At 41.7% G+C, this 14833-nt stretch overlaps 2 protein-coding genes across 6 annotated transcripts in view; one reads left to right on the top strand and one right to left on the bottom strand.

Annotated features, from left to right (window-relative positions):
• Positions 1-14833, bottom strand: part of LOC307038037 (stromal interaction molecule 1-like) — a 358279-nt gene that overhangs the window by 242814 nt on the left and 100632 nt on the right. The gene's annotated exons all lie outside the window — the stretch shown is intronic.
• frya (furry homolog a) overlaps positions 1-14833 on the top strand; it is a 53282-nt gene that overhangs the window by 4927 nt on the left and 33522 nt on the right. Inside the window, exons 1-4 of one of the 5 annotated variants that reach the window (XM_079675642.1) lie at positions 358-645; positions 9814-10013; positions 13755-13808; positions 14627-14766. In XM_079675642.1, the coding sequence (XP_079531768.1) occupies positions 453-645; positions 9814-10013; positions 13755-13808; positions 14627-14766 (587 nt within the window). In that variant the 5' untranslated portion in view covers positions 358-452. Of the gene's footprint in view, positions 1-357; positions 646-3880; positions 4145-8003; positions 8318-9813; positions 10014-13754; positions 13809-14626; positions 14767-14833 lie in introns of those variants that run through there. The other 4 variants (XM_079675638.1, XM_079675639.1, XM_079675640.1 and 1 more) reach the window with 4 other exon arrangements.

Raw genomic sequence — 14833 nt, 5'->3', positions numbered from 1 at the left:
TACGCTGCCAGAAGCAAGCCTTGAGTGTTTAGACTTTGATGTGAGGACTCCAAGACAAATACAGGATATTTATTCAGGAATGCCTCGTGGGCTTACAGTAGGCGGGATGTTGTAGCTGTCAGAGTGGCCTCTTTTCCCCTCTCCCTCCCTCTTCAGTAATGACTTTGCCCCTCTCTTCTCTGCCTGTTGATTTTTTTGCTGAAAAGAGGAGGGGCTGTCTCAGTAATCCTATACCTGCCCAATTCATGAATGTTACTGTAACTTGCTGAACTGCCCTGACAAGTGCAGGGGTTAAAACACATCAGCAAACCGAGGCTGACAGCTGTGGCTGCAGATCTGCTGCCCGACCAAGAGGAGTTTCTGAGGAAAGAAAAGGAAGAGCAACAAATAGACACTACACTAAAGAAAAGAGGGAGAAACCTGGCACAACTTCAAATGTCTTCTTTGGAAGAATGACAGAAGTATCTGAGGGCTCCCTGCCATCCAACATGTCTTTAGAAGAGAGTGAGACGGATTGCTCTGAGGGACACGATGAGGTTGTCCCGGGGCGCATTGCCAGCTCACCTCTGGATCCATTCCCAGCTAGGGACTTCAGAGGGAAGTTCAAAAAGATGCGCTACAAGAAGAGGCCCACCATTCTCGAAAGTAGGTACCGCTTTGGCTCTGTCAAGCGCCCGTAATTACCTCAAGAATTTAGTTTTTAATCTGGCAGAAACGTGTTTGATTGAAAATTGCTGTGCAGAGGCAAAACAAGAATGTCAGCTACTAATACCATCGCTTTGTGAAATGCCTCACCTCCCTCTTGTATTTATCATACTCACCTGAAATCTGATGGCTTGTTAATAATGGAGTCCGACAGTGCAAGAATACCATACTTTTTTTGATTTTATTTAGCTGAGCTCATTGTACCAAATCTGCTTTTGTATCTGACCTCACTTTCTTAAATGTCTGTTAAGTTGTTGTCTTAAAGTACATAGGGACATTAAAGAATATGTGACCAAGAAAGAGAAGAAGAAACTAGATTGGCCAGGGGTAGAGAGTAGGGGTAACAGGGAGTCAAGTGTTTAAGCCTGATAACCACAAAGATGGCTGACCTGGACAGACATAGCTCACATTCCTTACCTTCATCAGAGCCTGATAATGCTTTTAATAAGTGCTTAATGTGTCCGAGCCGTCGTCCACCTAAAACCTATTTAAGGGCAAATGTTCTGGAATGAGCAATGCTTTGCAGATGTATTCACTTGTTGCAAGTGTTGCTTCAAATCTGCCGCTGATGAAGCTGCCAATAAACAGACCTGCAAAGCTAGGTTATTATGGAAGTATTACTGAAGCAGATTTCTGCTTAAGAAGTGACACGGGTTATATCCAGTGTGACAGTCAGTGCTTTATGTCTAAATATTTGGTCACATTTCTGCTGACAAGTTTAGAGCTATCCAGATAAAGGTAGTCTGATATTTTCGCGTTATGCTCTCTTGGTTATTCTAACATCATATAACATTGAGTTTTCCTCTCTGGTATCTATTACTCTTTGATCTGCTTTGACAGTTTAGATTTTTGCCTGATGAATGGCTCCCATACTACAGTCACCTCAAATCTCTCTCAGAGACAGCTACATAAACAACTACTTCTCCAATAATAGAACGTTTAGGGGATGCCTCCATTTGAACTTTTTAAGATTATTCAAGTCAGGAATTGCATAACCATTTTCCCTGAGGGCCTCTCGCTGGACAAGTCAGGCTAACCAGATTATAACTGATGGATAGGTCAGGGAAGTGAACTGTTTCCTCAGTATTTAAGGAAACCATTTGAGCTGACCTCTGTTTGCTGTGACCATAATGGGCCAAGCAATTGCCCATAATTGGTCAAATTTGCACTGATAACACTATCATTATGCCCTATCAGTGTTTATGTTCAGTTTTTATCGAGATCTAAGATTTCTAAACATGCCCAAATCATATCTGAGAACATAGTCGCTTTGCATTTTCCTCAACTTTATCAGAACACATAATAGTTGTTTATAAAGAGTCTGTGCTCTTAGAATAAGACTGTACAATCTAGTTCAAATGCTGATATCGACTCACTGTGTTAAATGGATGTATGTTTGCTTTTAGAGGAAATATACTGGCAACATCTGAATATAAAATAAGCTATAATGTTCTATCAATAGATTTGATAAAGGCATGCTAAAAAGACAACATGGATGGATGCACCACTGAGTGTGTGAAAGGTATATCATACCAACTACAGTATATCATAATGTGAATTGTGTCACACACCACTTTACGTAAGCTTTTGGAGCTCTCTTAATTTCACCGTTTCATTATGAGCCTCAAAGCTCTGTCTCCACATACTATCCAGCTTAAGGTGGTTATTCGTTCATTTAAAAAAAAAATTAAAACACATTTCTACTTCCTTTAATTCATATTTTGTATATTCTGTATTTGCATAACCGTCAAACTGTACACACATTGTCCCCAGTCATGTTTCAAAAGAAAGACTCAGACTTCATTCCGTGGAGTGGTAATAATTTATGGCGTGACAAAATGAGTGAGTGTGTCACTTGTGAGCAAGCGTAACAAGTTGCAAAAACAACCGTCATAAATGATGGCACAAGTCACAACAGCACTTTGTACATGGTGGTTTATTTAGCAATGCCACATTTAAAAAAACAAATTCACTGCTGTGGGCAGGAAATTGGGATTATATACACAGAGGCACTGTAAGGGGCAGTCAGCAATACTGCCAGCAGGGTATAGTCAGGGCCTGAGCCCCTGAAATGTGTGTTTACTAAACAGTGCAGCCAGTGATGGCTTCTTCATCGCAGTGTGTGTTATGTAATGAAGGGCAAGTGCCTGGCTGTCGCTGGTTGGACAGACAGACTTCTGATAGGATTATACTAAGAGCTCTGAGCGGCAGCGGAGGAAGGGGGGTTGGCGGGTGTGTTTATAGTCCATATGTTGATGACATGGATCTGATCTTTACATAGCAAGTGTTTGTTTGAATTGTTACACATCCAGAAAAAAGCAACGAGGACATTTATTTTTATAAAAATGCAGTCAGATGACTGAATTAGATTTAATGGCATGGAAAAAAAAAGAAGGAATTTTAATGTTTGACTGGAAAATATATAATGTAGATGGGTTTCATCACATTTTCAGCATTGGTACAAAAAATGTGCTTATTCATTTATTTATATTATGTTGAACAAAATACAGTTTTAAAGAGGAATGAATGATATTGGTTTATAAGTAATTTTAATCAAAGTATGAAGCTGGCAGATTTAAAATGAATTTACTTTTTCAAAGGACTACTTTTGGACTTCACGGCCAAAATAGGAATGCTTAATTTGTCACCTTGACCATTGGAACACTTTTCTCTATTTATTGATACAAATAATGGCAATTTTTGGAGGAAATAAACCAGGTTAAAGACATACAAAGGTAAAAAACCAACAGTCAGCCCCTGATCCCATGCAGATCCCTTGTGTGCAGTTAATCCTGTCTGCTTGATGATCACTTTAGTGCCCTCTTCTTTTCACTGTCCTCACAGATGTCGCCTGTTACATGTATAAATTGTGCTTCCCTCGTTGTCCATCTCCTCTGTCAGTGCTGCAGCCTGTCAGATGCTTCCTGTCACGCTGAAAGACGCACAAACCCAGCTCTGTCATCGTTATCAGGCCCTGCACGCAGACAAACAGTAGTTATTATTAACTGCACTCTGCTAAGAGGATTGCTTCCTGCACTCTCAGCCTCCGCGCAGTTATTTAAAGGGAGCTTGCATTGCCGCCCACTGCCTGCCACAGCTTTTCAGGGAGAGAAAGAGAGAGAGAGATGTCGAGAGAGTGTGAAAGGAAGGAGAGAGTGAGGGCTGATAGCCAAGGACAGGACACAAGAGGAGGGGTGAAGCAGTGCTTGTGTGTTTTGCTCAGGGTCTTGTCAGCACGGCATTGAGTGCGTCACAGAGAGGTGACAGCAGGCACTACCTGCTGGTCCCAGCTCAGCTGCTGCTGCTGCTGCCGCTGCTACTGTAGGGAAACCAAAAGTAGAGGGGGACAGTCAACGGGAAGCTGCAGCCATGGCCAGCCAGCAGGACTCAGGCTTCTTTGAAATCAGCATCAAGTCCTTGCTGAAATCGTGGAGCGGCAGTGAGTAGCAGTTCGTCTCTTGTTGTTGTGTTGTTTGTCCTCAGCTGACAGAGCTGAGTGGCTGTCTGAGGCTGCAGCTCTACTGGGATCCTGACTTTGGAGCCTCTTGTTCCTGTTGTGGTCTGACCGGGATGTGCTGTTGCTTGTTGTAGATAGAGCTGAATGTGTTTTAGTCTTCAGCTTGCCAGTTGCTGCAAAGTTGGAAGCATTTTACTTTAAGCAACTGAGCACCACACTCCACAAGGTTTTCAGTTGTCTCATGGCAACAGCCAGGGACATAAATCCAAGTATCCAGCAGTATTTAATAGCTAAGAAGAAGCTGCTCATTATACATGGGTGCACAACATTGTTGTACAGTTACTCCTCCTGTGATTAACCTGTGTACTGTTCTGTTCACTCTGCTAATGGTGATTCAGCAAGTCATCTCTCCTGCTTTAAAATCTAGCCTTATATTACTTTAGTCTATGAGTCTCAGACAGAGTCTAAATAGCTCTTATGAGGTGCAAGGGCACAGTAATAGGATTAGTGGAGCTTCAGCTTTGTTTCTTATTCTGTCCAGAGTTTGCAGCTCCCCTGCCTCCCATTGTGGCCCGTGAGGATGAGATAGGACGCATCTCTGCATGTGATCATGGCATAACTCTGTTTTATGTAAGATATGAGTAGGCGGACTTTGAAGAAAAATTATCTTTGAAAAAACGAACAAACAGGAAGGTGGAGAAATGGGTAGTCATACAAGGATTTGAGAACTAAGTTTATGATACACAGCCTGCAGTTTAGATTACTAATTACAATTTAGGGACTGTGGCTGCGAGGGAGTGCGGTCGTCTTTCAACCAGAAGGTTGTGGTTTCGATCCCAGCCCGTACAGTCAACATGTCGATGTATCCTTGGGCAAGATACTTAACCCTGAGTTGCTCCCGATGGCATGGCCAACGGTGTGTGAGTGTGTGTGAATGTTAGGTCCTGAGTAAGGTACACTGCTCTGTATGATTGGGTGTGAATGGGTGAATGACATGTAGTATGTAAAGCACTTTGAGGGGTCTTAAAGACTGCATAAAGCGCTATAAGTGCAGTCCATTTACCATTTACCATAAAGCCATATCTGACATGTTACAATACTTAAGATCTGAAGTAAGTTATTATGCTACATGTCTTCTGCAGCCTGAAGGCCCTTGCATAGAATCTGAATGAAAGGAGATACAGTACCGTGGAACATGCTGTGCTTGTCAACATTTAGCCATCCTCCGATGATGTTGCATAATCCTCAGAGTGCATCACATTGCAGATAAATGTACAGGCACTCATGATTGCACTTTATCAGCGGCAACCCACGGCTATGCGTTTAACATTTTTCATTTAATATGTGATCTCCTAATCTCATCCCTCTGCTCCCATGTACAAGAGCTGTTACGTAATGAATCACGAGATGGCAACAGGGACAATCTAGTTGATACAAATCTAACTTCCAGACATATTTATTGCTGGTATTGAATATGTATCTTTTAAATGTTGTATATATAATAAGTAATAACTGATCAGGTTTTAATAAGTGCCTGAAAACGACAGTGTGTTTCCTGCTGTCTGTTTGCACTCTGACCACGAAGTAAACAGAGTCAGGGTCCTTTAGACAGTGCTCTCTGGTGTGTCCAGCTCTAATCAAACATTGACAACCAGCAGCACAGAACTGTCATTGTGCAGCAGCAGCACAGGGTTTGGTGTTAAAAAATGCCTGAAGGCCGGTCCGCCATCATCCAATCAGAGCAGGAGATGGTTTGCAGTGAGCCAGTAAGCTTTGAGAAGTCAATCATGTTGTTCTCCAGGTCTGTTATCTCTGTTATTACATGCTACTGTATCATGCCCAAGTTTTTGATTAATTTCCCACATTTTGGTCTGTTGCAACTGTTGTGCAATGTGATGCTCGTGCTCTTGTTTTGAAGAGCTAAAAATAGTTAATCAATGCTGAATGAAATCTCAAAAGAGTCCCTAACGTGTAGCTGCAAGAGACAGATGCTGGCGTTTTCATAAATGGGACGCTCTCTCACAGCAGGCGGCTGTTTTCAGCATGATGTCAGCCTGCTAAAACAGGACTGATGGTCAATAATTTGGGACTGACATTTTAATCTGCTTCCCGCATAGGTCTGTAACCACTCTTCTCACTCTAGTTTTGTTTATTTTGGGACACTCAAACTGTGAACTTGTGGTAAAGTTTTAGTTGAATGATGTTGTTGCTTCATTGGCACCAGCTGTTGACTCCTTTTTTGATCAATCTTTCAGGAAAAATATTTAAACTCCTGAAAGCATTCCAAGAACCAATTTGAGTCATAGATTAAATGTGAGCTCTAGTGACTTATTCTGGAATATAGTTAGTGTGGCACGTCTGGTTGTTAACAGGGACTCTGGTTGTTTCCTTTGACCTAAAACTTTATGACCCAAAACCTGACGACAACATTTTCCAGCTCATTACGTTACATGACGCAAACCCTTTTTTACTAAAGGCCATCTTTGTTGGAGCATCTAAGAACAGTGCGCCTTTATACCCAATCTTTAAGTATGCAATATTAATACTGTACAGTGGTGGAGGAGACGATTTAGAGAGCAATGTTTTGCATTGGTCAAAGCCTGTATTACCCATTCCTCTCCCACATAAATGCAGAGTCAATGTTTCTCACAGCAGCTGGACTACATACTCCCAAAGGGCTAGGTTGACACTGGAATTTCCAGTCCAGTAAAGGAGGTCAGTGGTATCTAAATATCCAGCCACTCTGTTCACAAACGACTGCTAAAGTGCTTGTTTACCCAGAGGCACAGTCTCTGTGGAGGCATGTAGTGAACTGCATTCTTTCTTTTTTTACTCATGTGTATGTGTTTGATTGTGTGTGTGTAAGAGAGACACTTGTTAGCCTGTTTGCATTGTCCTCTCGGGAGCACCACCATGCTCAGGGTGTTTTCAGCATGGCAATGATGTAATGCACACTGTGCCCCAGCTCCTTGTTTGCAGAGTCACATGTCCTGTCTGAGAGTCTTAGTACAGCGCCCACAGCAACAGACAGGGCAGAATATTCACACTGGTTGCTTTCTTTACCTCTTATTTTAAGCAATTGGCGTGGGAGTATTAAGATCTAACTCGACAAATATTGCAATTGCGATTCGATTTGCGATATTTGTTTTTTAGCGACCCAACGGAAGTTTATTGTAAAATGCGGCCATATATCCGGCTAGAAAGGTTGCATCAACGTGCTCCTGTCTCTAGCACCCCCGCAGCACGAGCTACGAGTGAAAGAACTAAACTTACATGAAACTTCCGTTGGGTTGCTTTAAAGTCAAGCTTCAGTTTAAGATTCACCCTGTAATAGATGTAAAACATGTGATGGAGCATTACTAACCTGACTCAGATGGTTTGTTTCACCAAACCTTCTAGGAAAGCTCCATTGGAAGCCATTTGGAAAGGGCAGGCACTTTCAAAAATACTTGGCAGGTGATTGGATCAATCTGTCTATCACCTTCTATCATGGGCCACTTATGATTGGTTAACAATGGCTGGTACATGTGGAGCACAGCACCTCTGATTGGTGTGGATGACGGACACACAAGAAGAACACATTTTTTTTTAAAAAGGTTGAGTGTGCCGAAGCAGTGCAAAATCAATGGTGTTTACACTGGGGTGGTCTGACCCTCGTGCTGTCAGAGGGTTAGGAGAGGGGAGGGTTGCTCCGTCAGTATAGTGTGTACACCGGGTTAAATATAGTCCCACAACTATGCCACCATTGCATGTTGGACCTCATCACTGAGCTGTGCCTCAGCTAAAAATCCCTGCCTGACCTTCACTCTTGGAAGGCACTGGCTGGTCACAAGGCTAGAGGAAGCCATAGCCGAAGCAGCTCACAAACAGGGAGTAGGAGAGGGAGTGAGGGAGTGAGAGATTGCGTGGTCTCCCGTACCAAACACTACTCCCACATTTTAAAACACACCCGCCGTTGGCTCTGCGCGCCATGGAAACTATGCCCAGCTGGACAGTACCAGCTGATCCACAAGACATGGACGTTGGTGGATTTTTCTAGCAAGCATTTGTCTTGATTCAGAACAAACCTGGATACCATCTCCTCCTTCCCCACTATGGACGGGACGGCTGTGTGCTGGAGTAAGGCCAGCGTCATCAGCTTCATCAAGGGCCTGGGTAGGTGCTGAGTTGCCACATGTTCTGAAAGCCATTGGACATTGTCAAACATGCTGGGCATTCCTTGACAGATTATCCAAGCTCCTCGTGTCCTGAAAAGATCTCGAGAAGAAGACTTGTTTACTGATTCAACAGTGTCTTCATCTGTCCCGTGCAGCTTTGTCAGAGATGCATACTCTTTACTCGACAGCCTCTTAAAAAATGCTGATAGGAACTTTTTCAACTATTTTTTCTGCACAACACACTGATGTGTACTGTATCTCATTTGACTGTTGTTTTGTGTGCAGTTTCCTTTAACTTACTGTAACAAGTTGATCGTTTTGAGTAAACCAGTTTAGCGTTAGAGCATTAGAGATCTTTTCACCTTCCTCAAATAAATGTTTGTCCCTGCTTTGAACTACTCTTTGGCAGACTGCAGAAGTCATTCAATTAAATTACCACTTATCTGTTTCATCTGCTAAATACAGACTTCAGCTTTTTGTCTTGTCACAACACGAATACATGAACACGAATGACTTCAATTTCAAAGTTCATCGGGTCTGCAGGTGTTGTGCTTTAACGTGATTGTAAGGCCTCCTGAATACTTAGCAAAACTACTAAGCCCAAAAATACAGCAAGGCTGAGATCTTAGAATTTACTATGTTATTAAGCTCTAACCAAACCCGCTTTCTAATAGGAATTCCACTTCTAATTTTGATCCATATGTGCTCCTGACAAAGTACAGGCAGGAATTTGCCACTAGTGAGGTGACTTCTTTCCAGTAACATGTATGCATTACATGCACACACTCACACATGTACACACTCAGGAGTCAGTAGTTGAAGCCAATGTGTCTCTCATTGTGAGGCAGTAAGTCTCCTCTGTCCTCTCTGAATATTTTACGCATTAGATTTACGACTCTTGGTTAAGTGGACGTGCATTTAGGGGTTGTAGAGTTTCAAGCTAAATAAAACTCAGAGTTATAATGAGATGTTTGTATGCAGTTCTTTACTATATTTAGCACTTCTGTGTCTGGAAGCAGCAGAGTGTAACGCTGAGGTACATTTGAACTTGTGTGTTAGTTTGGTTGGTTGTATGGCCTAAAGCAAGCCATCCGTAATTAAACGTGGGCCACATCACAACGCTGGGATGAAGGGTGGTCACATGCACAAGATTTTTGCTTCCCTCAAAGGGCAGTGACATCTTTGGTACGAAATGAAAACACCAGCTGCTGGCCGTGGTGTTTTAATTTCCATATGCACTCTGCTCACTGTAGCAGTAAGAAAGAAGGAGCCGACTCGGGGCAAACCGGTGCCCTTTGGACAGTCTCCCCTCAGGAATGTTCAACATGTTGGGAACTTTATGTCCATGTTTGGAAGCTTCTCAGTAATACTCTATTTGGCCATCTCTCCTTGTCAACAGATCTGTGGTTTGTCCCACTCGTTTCTGCTTCAGTTGGCAATGTTTAACTTAACAAAATTGTTTAACGTTTCGTTCTTTTTGTGTCATTTGTGCAGCCTCTCCTGTGGGGAACGGATACAGTAAACCCCCCATTCCTGCAGTCAGCTGTCCTCAGGGAGAGAAGGGTCCCCCGGCCATGATGCCCATCAGCATTGACCCGGAGAGCAAGCCGGGCGAGTACGTCCTCAAGAGCCTGTTCGCCAACTTCACCACAATGTCAGAGCGCAAGATCCGCTTCATCATGGCCGAGCCGCTGGTGAGTCCTCAGAGTGAAGGTTTCTGCTCCGTGTGTCGTGTAGTGTTGCTCCAAATGAAACATGAAATAATAGGATATTGGTATTATCTAAGGGGAGTGATGTCAGGACATTGGTACTCTTTCACAGACCTCCAGCTCTTTTTTGCTTGTAAATCTTGCAACTGCTCATCAAAGGTTGCATGATATAAGTTGTGTGGAGTCTAATGAAAGCTTAAGTTACAGACTAACAGATTATTACGTTCAAGTTTACAGAGGCTGTTAAAAATGCAATACGTTTGACAGAAAGAAAAACAGCAAAGATTAGAAGACATTTCACAGAAAATACAAAGTTTTCTGTTGGAGAAATTCGTGTTTTTCTTGTTTGCTAATTTGTTAGTCATATCATGACCCCTTGTGGGTTTCCCGACCCCCAGGTTGTGAACTGCTATAACAAAGTCAGACAGGAAGCCGGACCGACTGTAGCTGGTTTAACTCTAAGGAACAGTGGAGTAAGAAGTATTAAGCTTATTTAACTAATTCCTAAAGTTAAAACTTAAACCAAAAGTAACCATACAACTAGACAATGTGTTTTGTAAGGCACCACAATGCGATAAGGTAGAGAATAACAGGTATATGTTTTAACCAAACATCATTTATTTTATGCTTATCATACTGTATGTTTGTTCACCCTAATATGCTGACGTTTGTTTTTGTGACAACAAGCAGGCTGACTCATGCTAGTGAAGCCCTTAACAGTTTAAACGTCACTGTGATATACTACTTTGCAGGCCTTAGGCATGCAAATGAGTCTCGCACACACACAGTGTGGAGAACATGACTACCTTGTCAGATTTAATTGATGTCAGCTGAATGCACAGTGGTTTGTGTAAGCAGGAGCTCCATCAGCACGGAATAGGAAGCAGACATGCTCAAGTGTTTACATGCTCCAGCTGAGTTTAGCATGAGAAACTTAGGGATGTGATTACAAATCTGGGAGAAGTCCGGCTACCTTACTGACATAATCTAAGTAACAAGAGAATTTGTAAAGAGGATATTTTTTAAGTCTCATAATAGCAGAATGATTGATCAGCATAGTTTCCTCAAGCCTCCTGCTAGATGTATTGCTCATTCGTATGCATACATTTATATGAACTATATTTCACAGTAGAATATAACTTTAGTGAATTGTTACTATACAGCAGAGCTGCAACTAGACATCATTTTCATTAACTAATAAACATTACTTTTTAATTAATTAATTGTGAAGTTTATTGAAATATCCAGAAATAGAAGAAAAATTGCCTATCATATTTGTGCAGAGCCAGAGGGGAGATCTTCAAAGGTCTTGCTTTGTTTAAACAAATAATCAAAACCTAACAATGTTCAGTTTACAAGACTTTGTGACAAAGAAAAGCAGTCTCTCATGTAAGAGGACAGAATCAGAGAAGGTTTGGCTTTTCTTAGGAGACTTTTACAAATCACAATTATATAGACAAAGTTATTAGGCTTTAAGATCAAGGTCAACTATCTAATATTTTAATTAAAAAAGAAGTTCAGGCTTGAATATTAATTAGCAAGCTATATTATAATTGCATGTGAAACTGACTAAGGCTTGTCTTTTCTATCCACTGATTTTATTCTTTTGAATCGTATAATTTATGAGTCACATGCCTCAGTATCTTTATTTGTAATAAGTAATAAGCTGATAACAAAATCTAACTTTTTGTCTTGTGGAGTTAGAAGTGGATGTGTAGGAACAACAACAGCTGTCATTAATAATTCTGCTTGCAGACAGGCAGGCAGGCCGACAGAGAAGAGCCACTGCACCACTCACCACCTGCTCCCAGAACCACATTACTATCTTTACGAGTGCTGCTGAAATTCAACTGAGAATGACAAGCTGATCCATATTACTAAGAAAAACGATCACCATAGCTGTAGCTTTATGCCCTCAGATGCCGTATCATTGCTTAACCTTTGTTATGTCCCAGCTTAGGACAACAGAAATAAAGTAAAATGTAGAAACATAAATATGATATAGATACAATGCATACTCTGCTGTAGTAACGATTTATACAGATTGTACAAGGTTGTATTTACTGTATGTTTAGTTGTGGTCGCTATGGCTGTCTCCAGTTTTAGGGACAGTGATTTATAGGAAGCTGTTAGTCACCAGTCCCGGTCTACAGGGAAGTGTTAATTACCACAGGGAAAGTGAACACCCCCTCATGTCAGTGTAACTCCCTCTAGGGAGCTGACAGTGGGATGTCTCTCTCTCTCTCTGCTTTTCCTCTCAGTTGAGAAATGCCTGTCTTATTTGTTTTAGCCCTGCCTTGTAGTTATTGGCAAACATTGTGCTGTTTATCCTCATCATCCAGGTGAATTCGTTCTACTCAATCTGGCACCATCAACCATCTGTAGTCAGTAATAATTCATCAGTACAGAAGACATTTACTAGTTACTTGCAGAAAAGGATATAGTAAACAATAATGCTGTATATGTATTAGATAATTCATAGTATTCATAGGCATGAAGTTGTCTGTCATTCTAGCGCGGATGGGCTTCTCAGATGGGCTTCTTTTCATCGGAAAAGTTCTTTAGAGCATGGGGCTTAGCTGGCATGCTGTTACAAGAGAGAGAAATAGAGCGAGCCGCACGCCATCAGCCCACGCAGTGTCAGTGCGAAACACATCCGACTATTAGCTGTTTTGGATTAATCATCAACAAAGTGATGTGCCGTGATGTGGCTGTCCGACCACTGAGACAGCAGAGGGATGAATGAGGCAGAGCAGAGGAGCCAAAACGAAAGGAAAGCAGATTCTTTGATTTGTGCAAAGACAGTTTAGGTGGGAAGTTTAGATAGTGTTGATTTAACCGTAGTGCTATTAGAAACCACAGTTGAAATAGATGACTTTATATCATGCATTTTAACAATAATTATGCTGCTTTCATCTTTATCCCAGATACACTATGCATTCAGTTTTTTTCCTTGCGTTGTATATACTGTGTGACTCTATACGACAGTGTCCCAGACCTTTATGTGTGGCAGAATGTGAGTGCAGTAGTTTGGACACAATAGGTCATTATGGTTTTTGTAATTTAACATGATGAACATTATAGTTCATGGTTAACTTTTCAGTGATTGTAAACAGAATACTTACTGTGTATATTAATACTTAATTAACACATATAGTCTCTCAAATGTACTAAACCAAGGTCTGCTTTATTGAACCAATAACACATTTCTTAAGAACAACAAATCTAAGACGCTTAGGAAATGGATAAATTACAGTTTGTTTAATAATGTTGTTGTCTTGTTTAAAATACTGTATGTTGTGTTTTTATCCTTTTTCTTCTAAACTAAGAAAGCAGCATGTGTCAGCATTCTTTTTAAAATATCATCCAGCCTTCATTTACAAAAATATATGATATACAGAAGTCAGGACTGTCGGTACAGCAGGAGAAGACTGCTTAACCCAAATCCTTCATGAAGGCCTTTACCTCAGATGATAGAAGACTGTAATAATGGGAGCTTGTCATGAATGTCCCATTTCTAATATCTGGCCCTGCCTGCTCATGCCTGGCATCAGACAGATTGATGGCTCTCTCATTAGCTGCTCTATAATGAGTTCAAAAATACTTCACAGACTCTTTGGACAGTGCGGATAGAGATTTAGACCAAACTTCAGAAAACACCAGTTTGACTTGGTACAAATAAAAAAACGTACAGTTTTTTAAATTACTTTTTTTCTGTGTTTTCAGGAAAAGCCTTTAACAAAGTCACTGCAACGGGGAGAAGATCCTCAGTTTGACCAAGTAAGTGCTATTAAAGTAACAGGGGAGTCAAGATAAAAATGTATATGAGAGTGACCTACACAGCATCACCTTTTGCTAAACTGTATTCATCTCACCCCTACAACATTAAAAGATGATTTTGTGGTTGTATTTTGTATCTGAACATGAAACTATTTGGCCTTTCCCTATGAACACCTATGGAAGTGAGTTTTACATACTGCTCTACTATGATGCTCTGAACCATCAAAGCCCTGCTCACATCCCTAAAGGTCTTTCAGAGCCAGTGAAGGGCAGGAGTGTTTACCTCGGAGCTGGCACTGGCTCTTTGCAAGGTGTGTCCTTCAGAGAGGGCCCTTTCACAGCCACAGGGGTGTGTTTGTGCTGCTGCGTTAGGCCTTTCAGCAGCCACACAGAGCCAGGATTCTTCTCCGGCCTCGTGCTGAATGAAGGGCTTGCTGTGTTCCCAAGCCCAACTACACTCTCCTCCCTTCCTGTGTGCCCTGCCCATCCCACCCGTTCCTTCCTTTCCCTCCCCCCATTAGTAAGGGAGGCTGCCCATGGGCACCTTGTCTCTCTGCTTAGTCTAAAAAGGGACCGGCTCACCCTTCAATCCCATCTCTCTCCATTAATGAAGCTTTGGTTGTTACTTAAAAGCTCCCTCCCTCCGATTATTGTTCAAATGCAGTAAATATAATGATATGAACCTCATTCTGTTGTGCTGTTTGAATTTGGGTTTAAATTGCCGTACAAATAAACAAAGGAAACACTGATAGCCATCCCTTGCTTTGGTATGTTAACTGCCAAACACAAACAGTCATTTGTACATCTTCTTCTTCCAGCTGATAAGCACCATGAGCTCTTTGGCTGAGTACTGTCTTCCCTCCATCCTGCGCACGCTGTTTGACTGGTACAAAAGACAAAATGGACTAGATGAGGAGTTGCATGAGTACCGTCCAAGATCCAACACCAAGTCCAAAAAGTGAGAATCATTCAATTATTCACTGCGTGCAACAATGGTAACACAAGCACTGGTGAAGCTCACATGC

The sequence above is a fragment of the Notothenia rossii genome (assembly GCF_949606895.1).
Source record: "Notothenia rossii genome assembly, chromosome: 4".
Lineage (NCBI taxonomy): Eukaryota > Metazoa > Chordata > Actinopteri > Perciformes > Nototheniidae > Notothenia > Notothenia rossii.
Note: the sequence above shows the minus strand (reverse complement) of the source record. Positions and strands in the feature narration are given on the sequence as shown.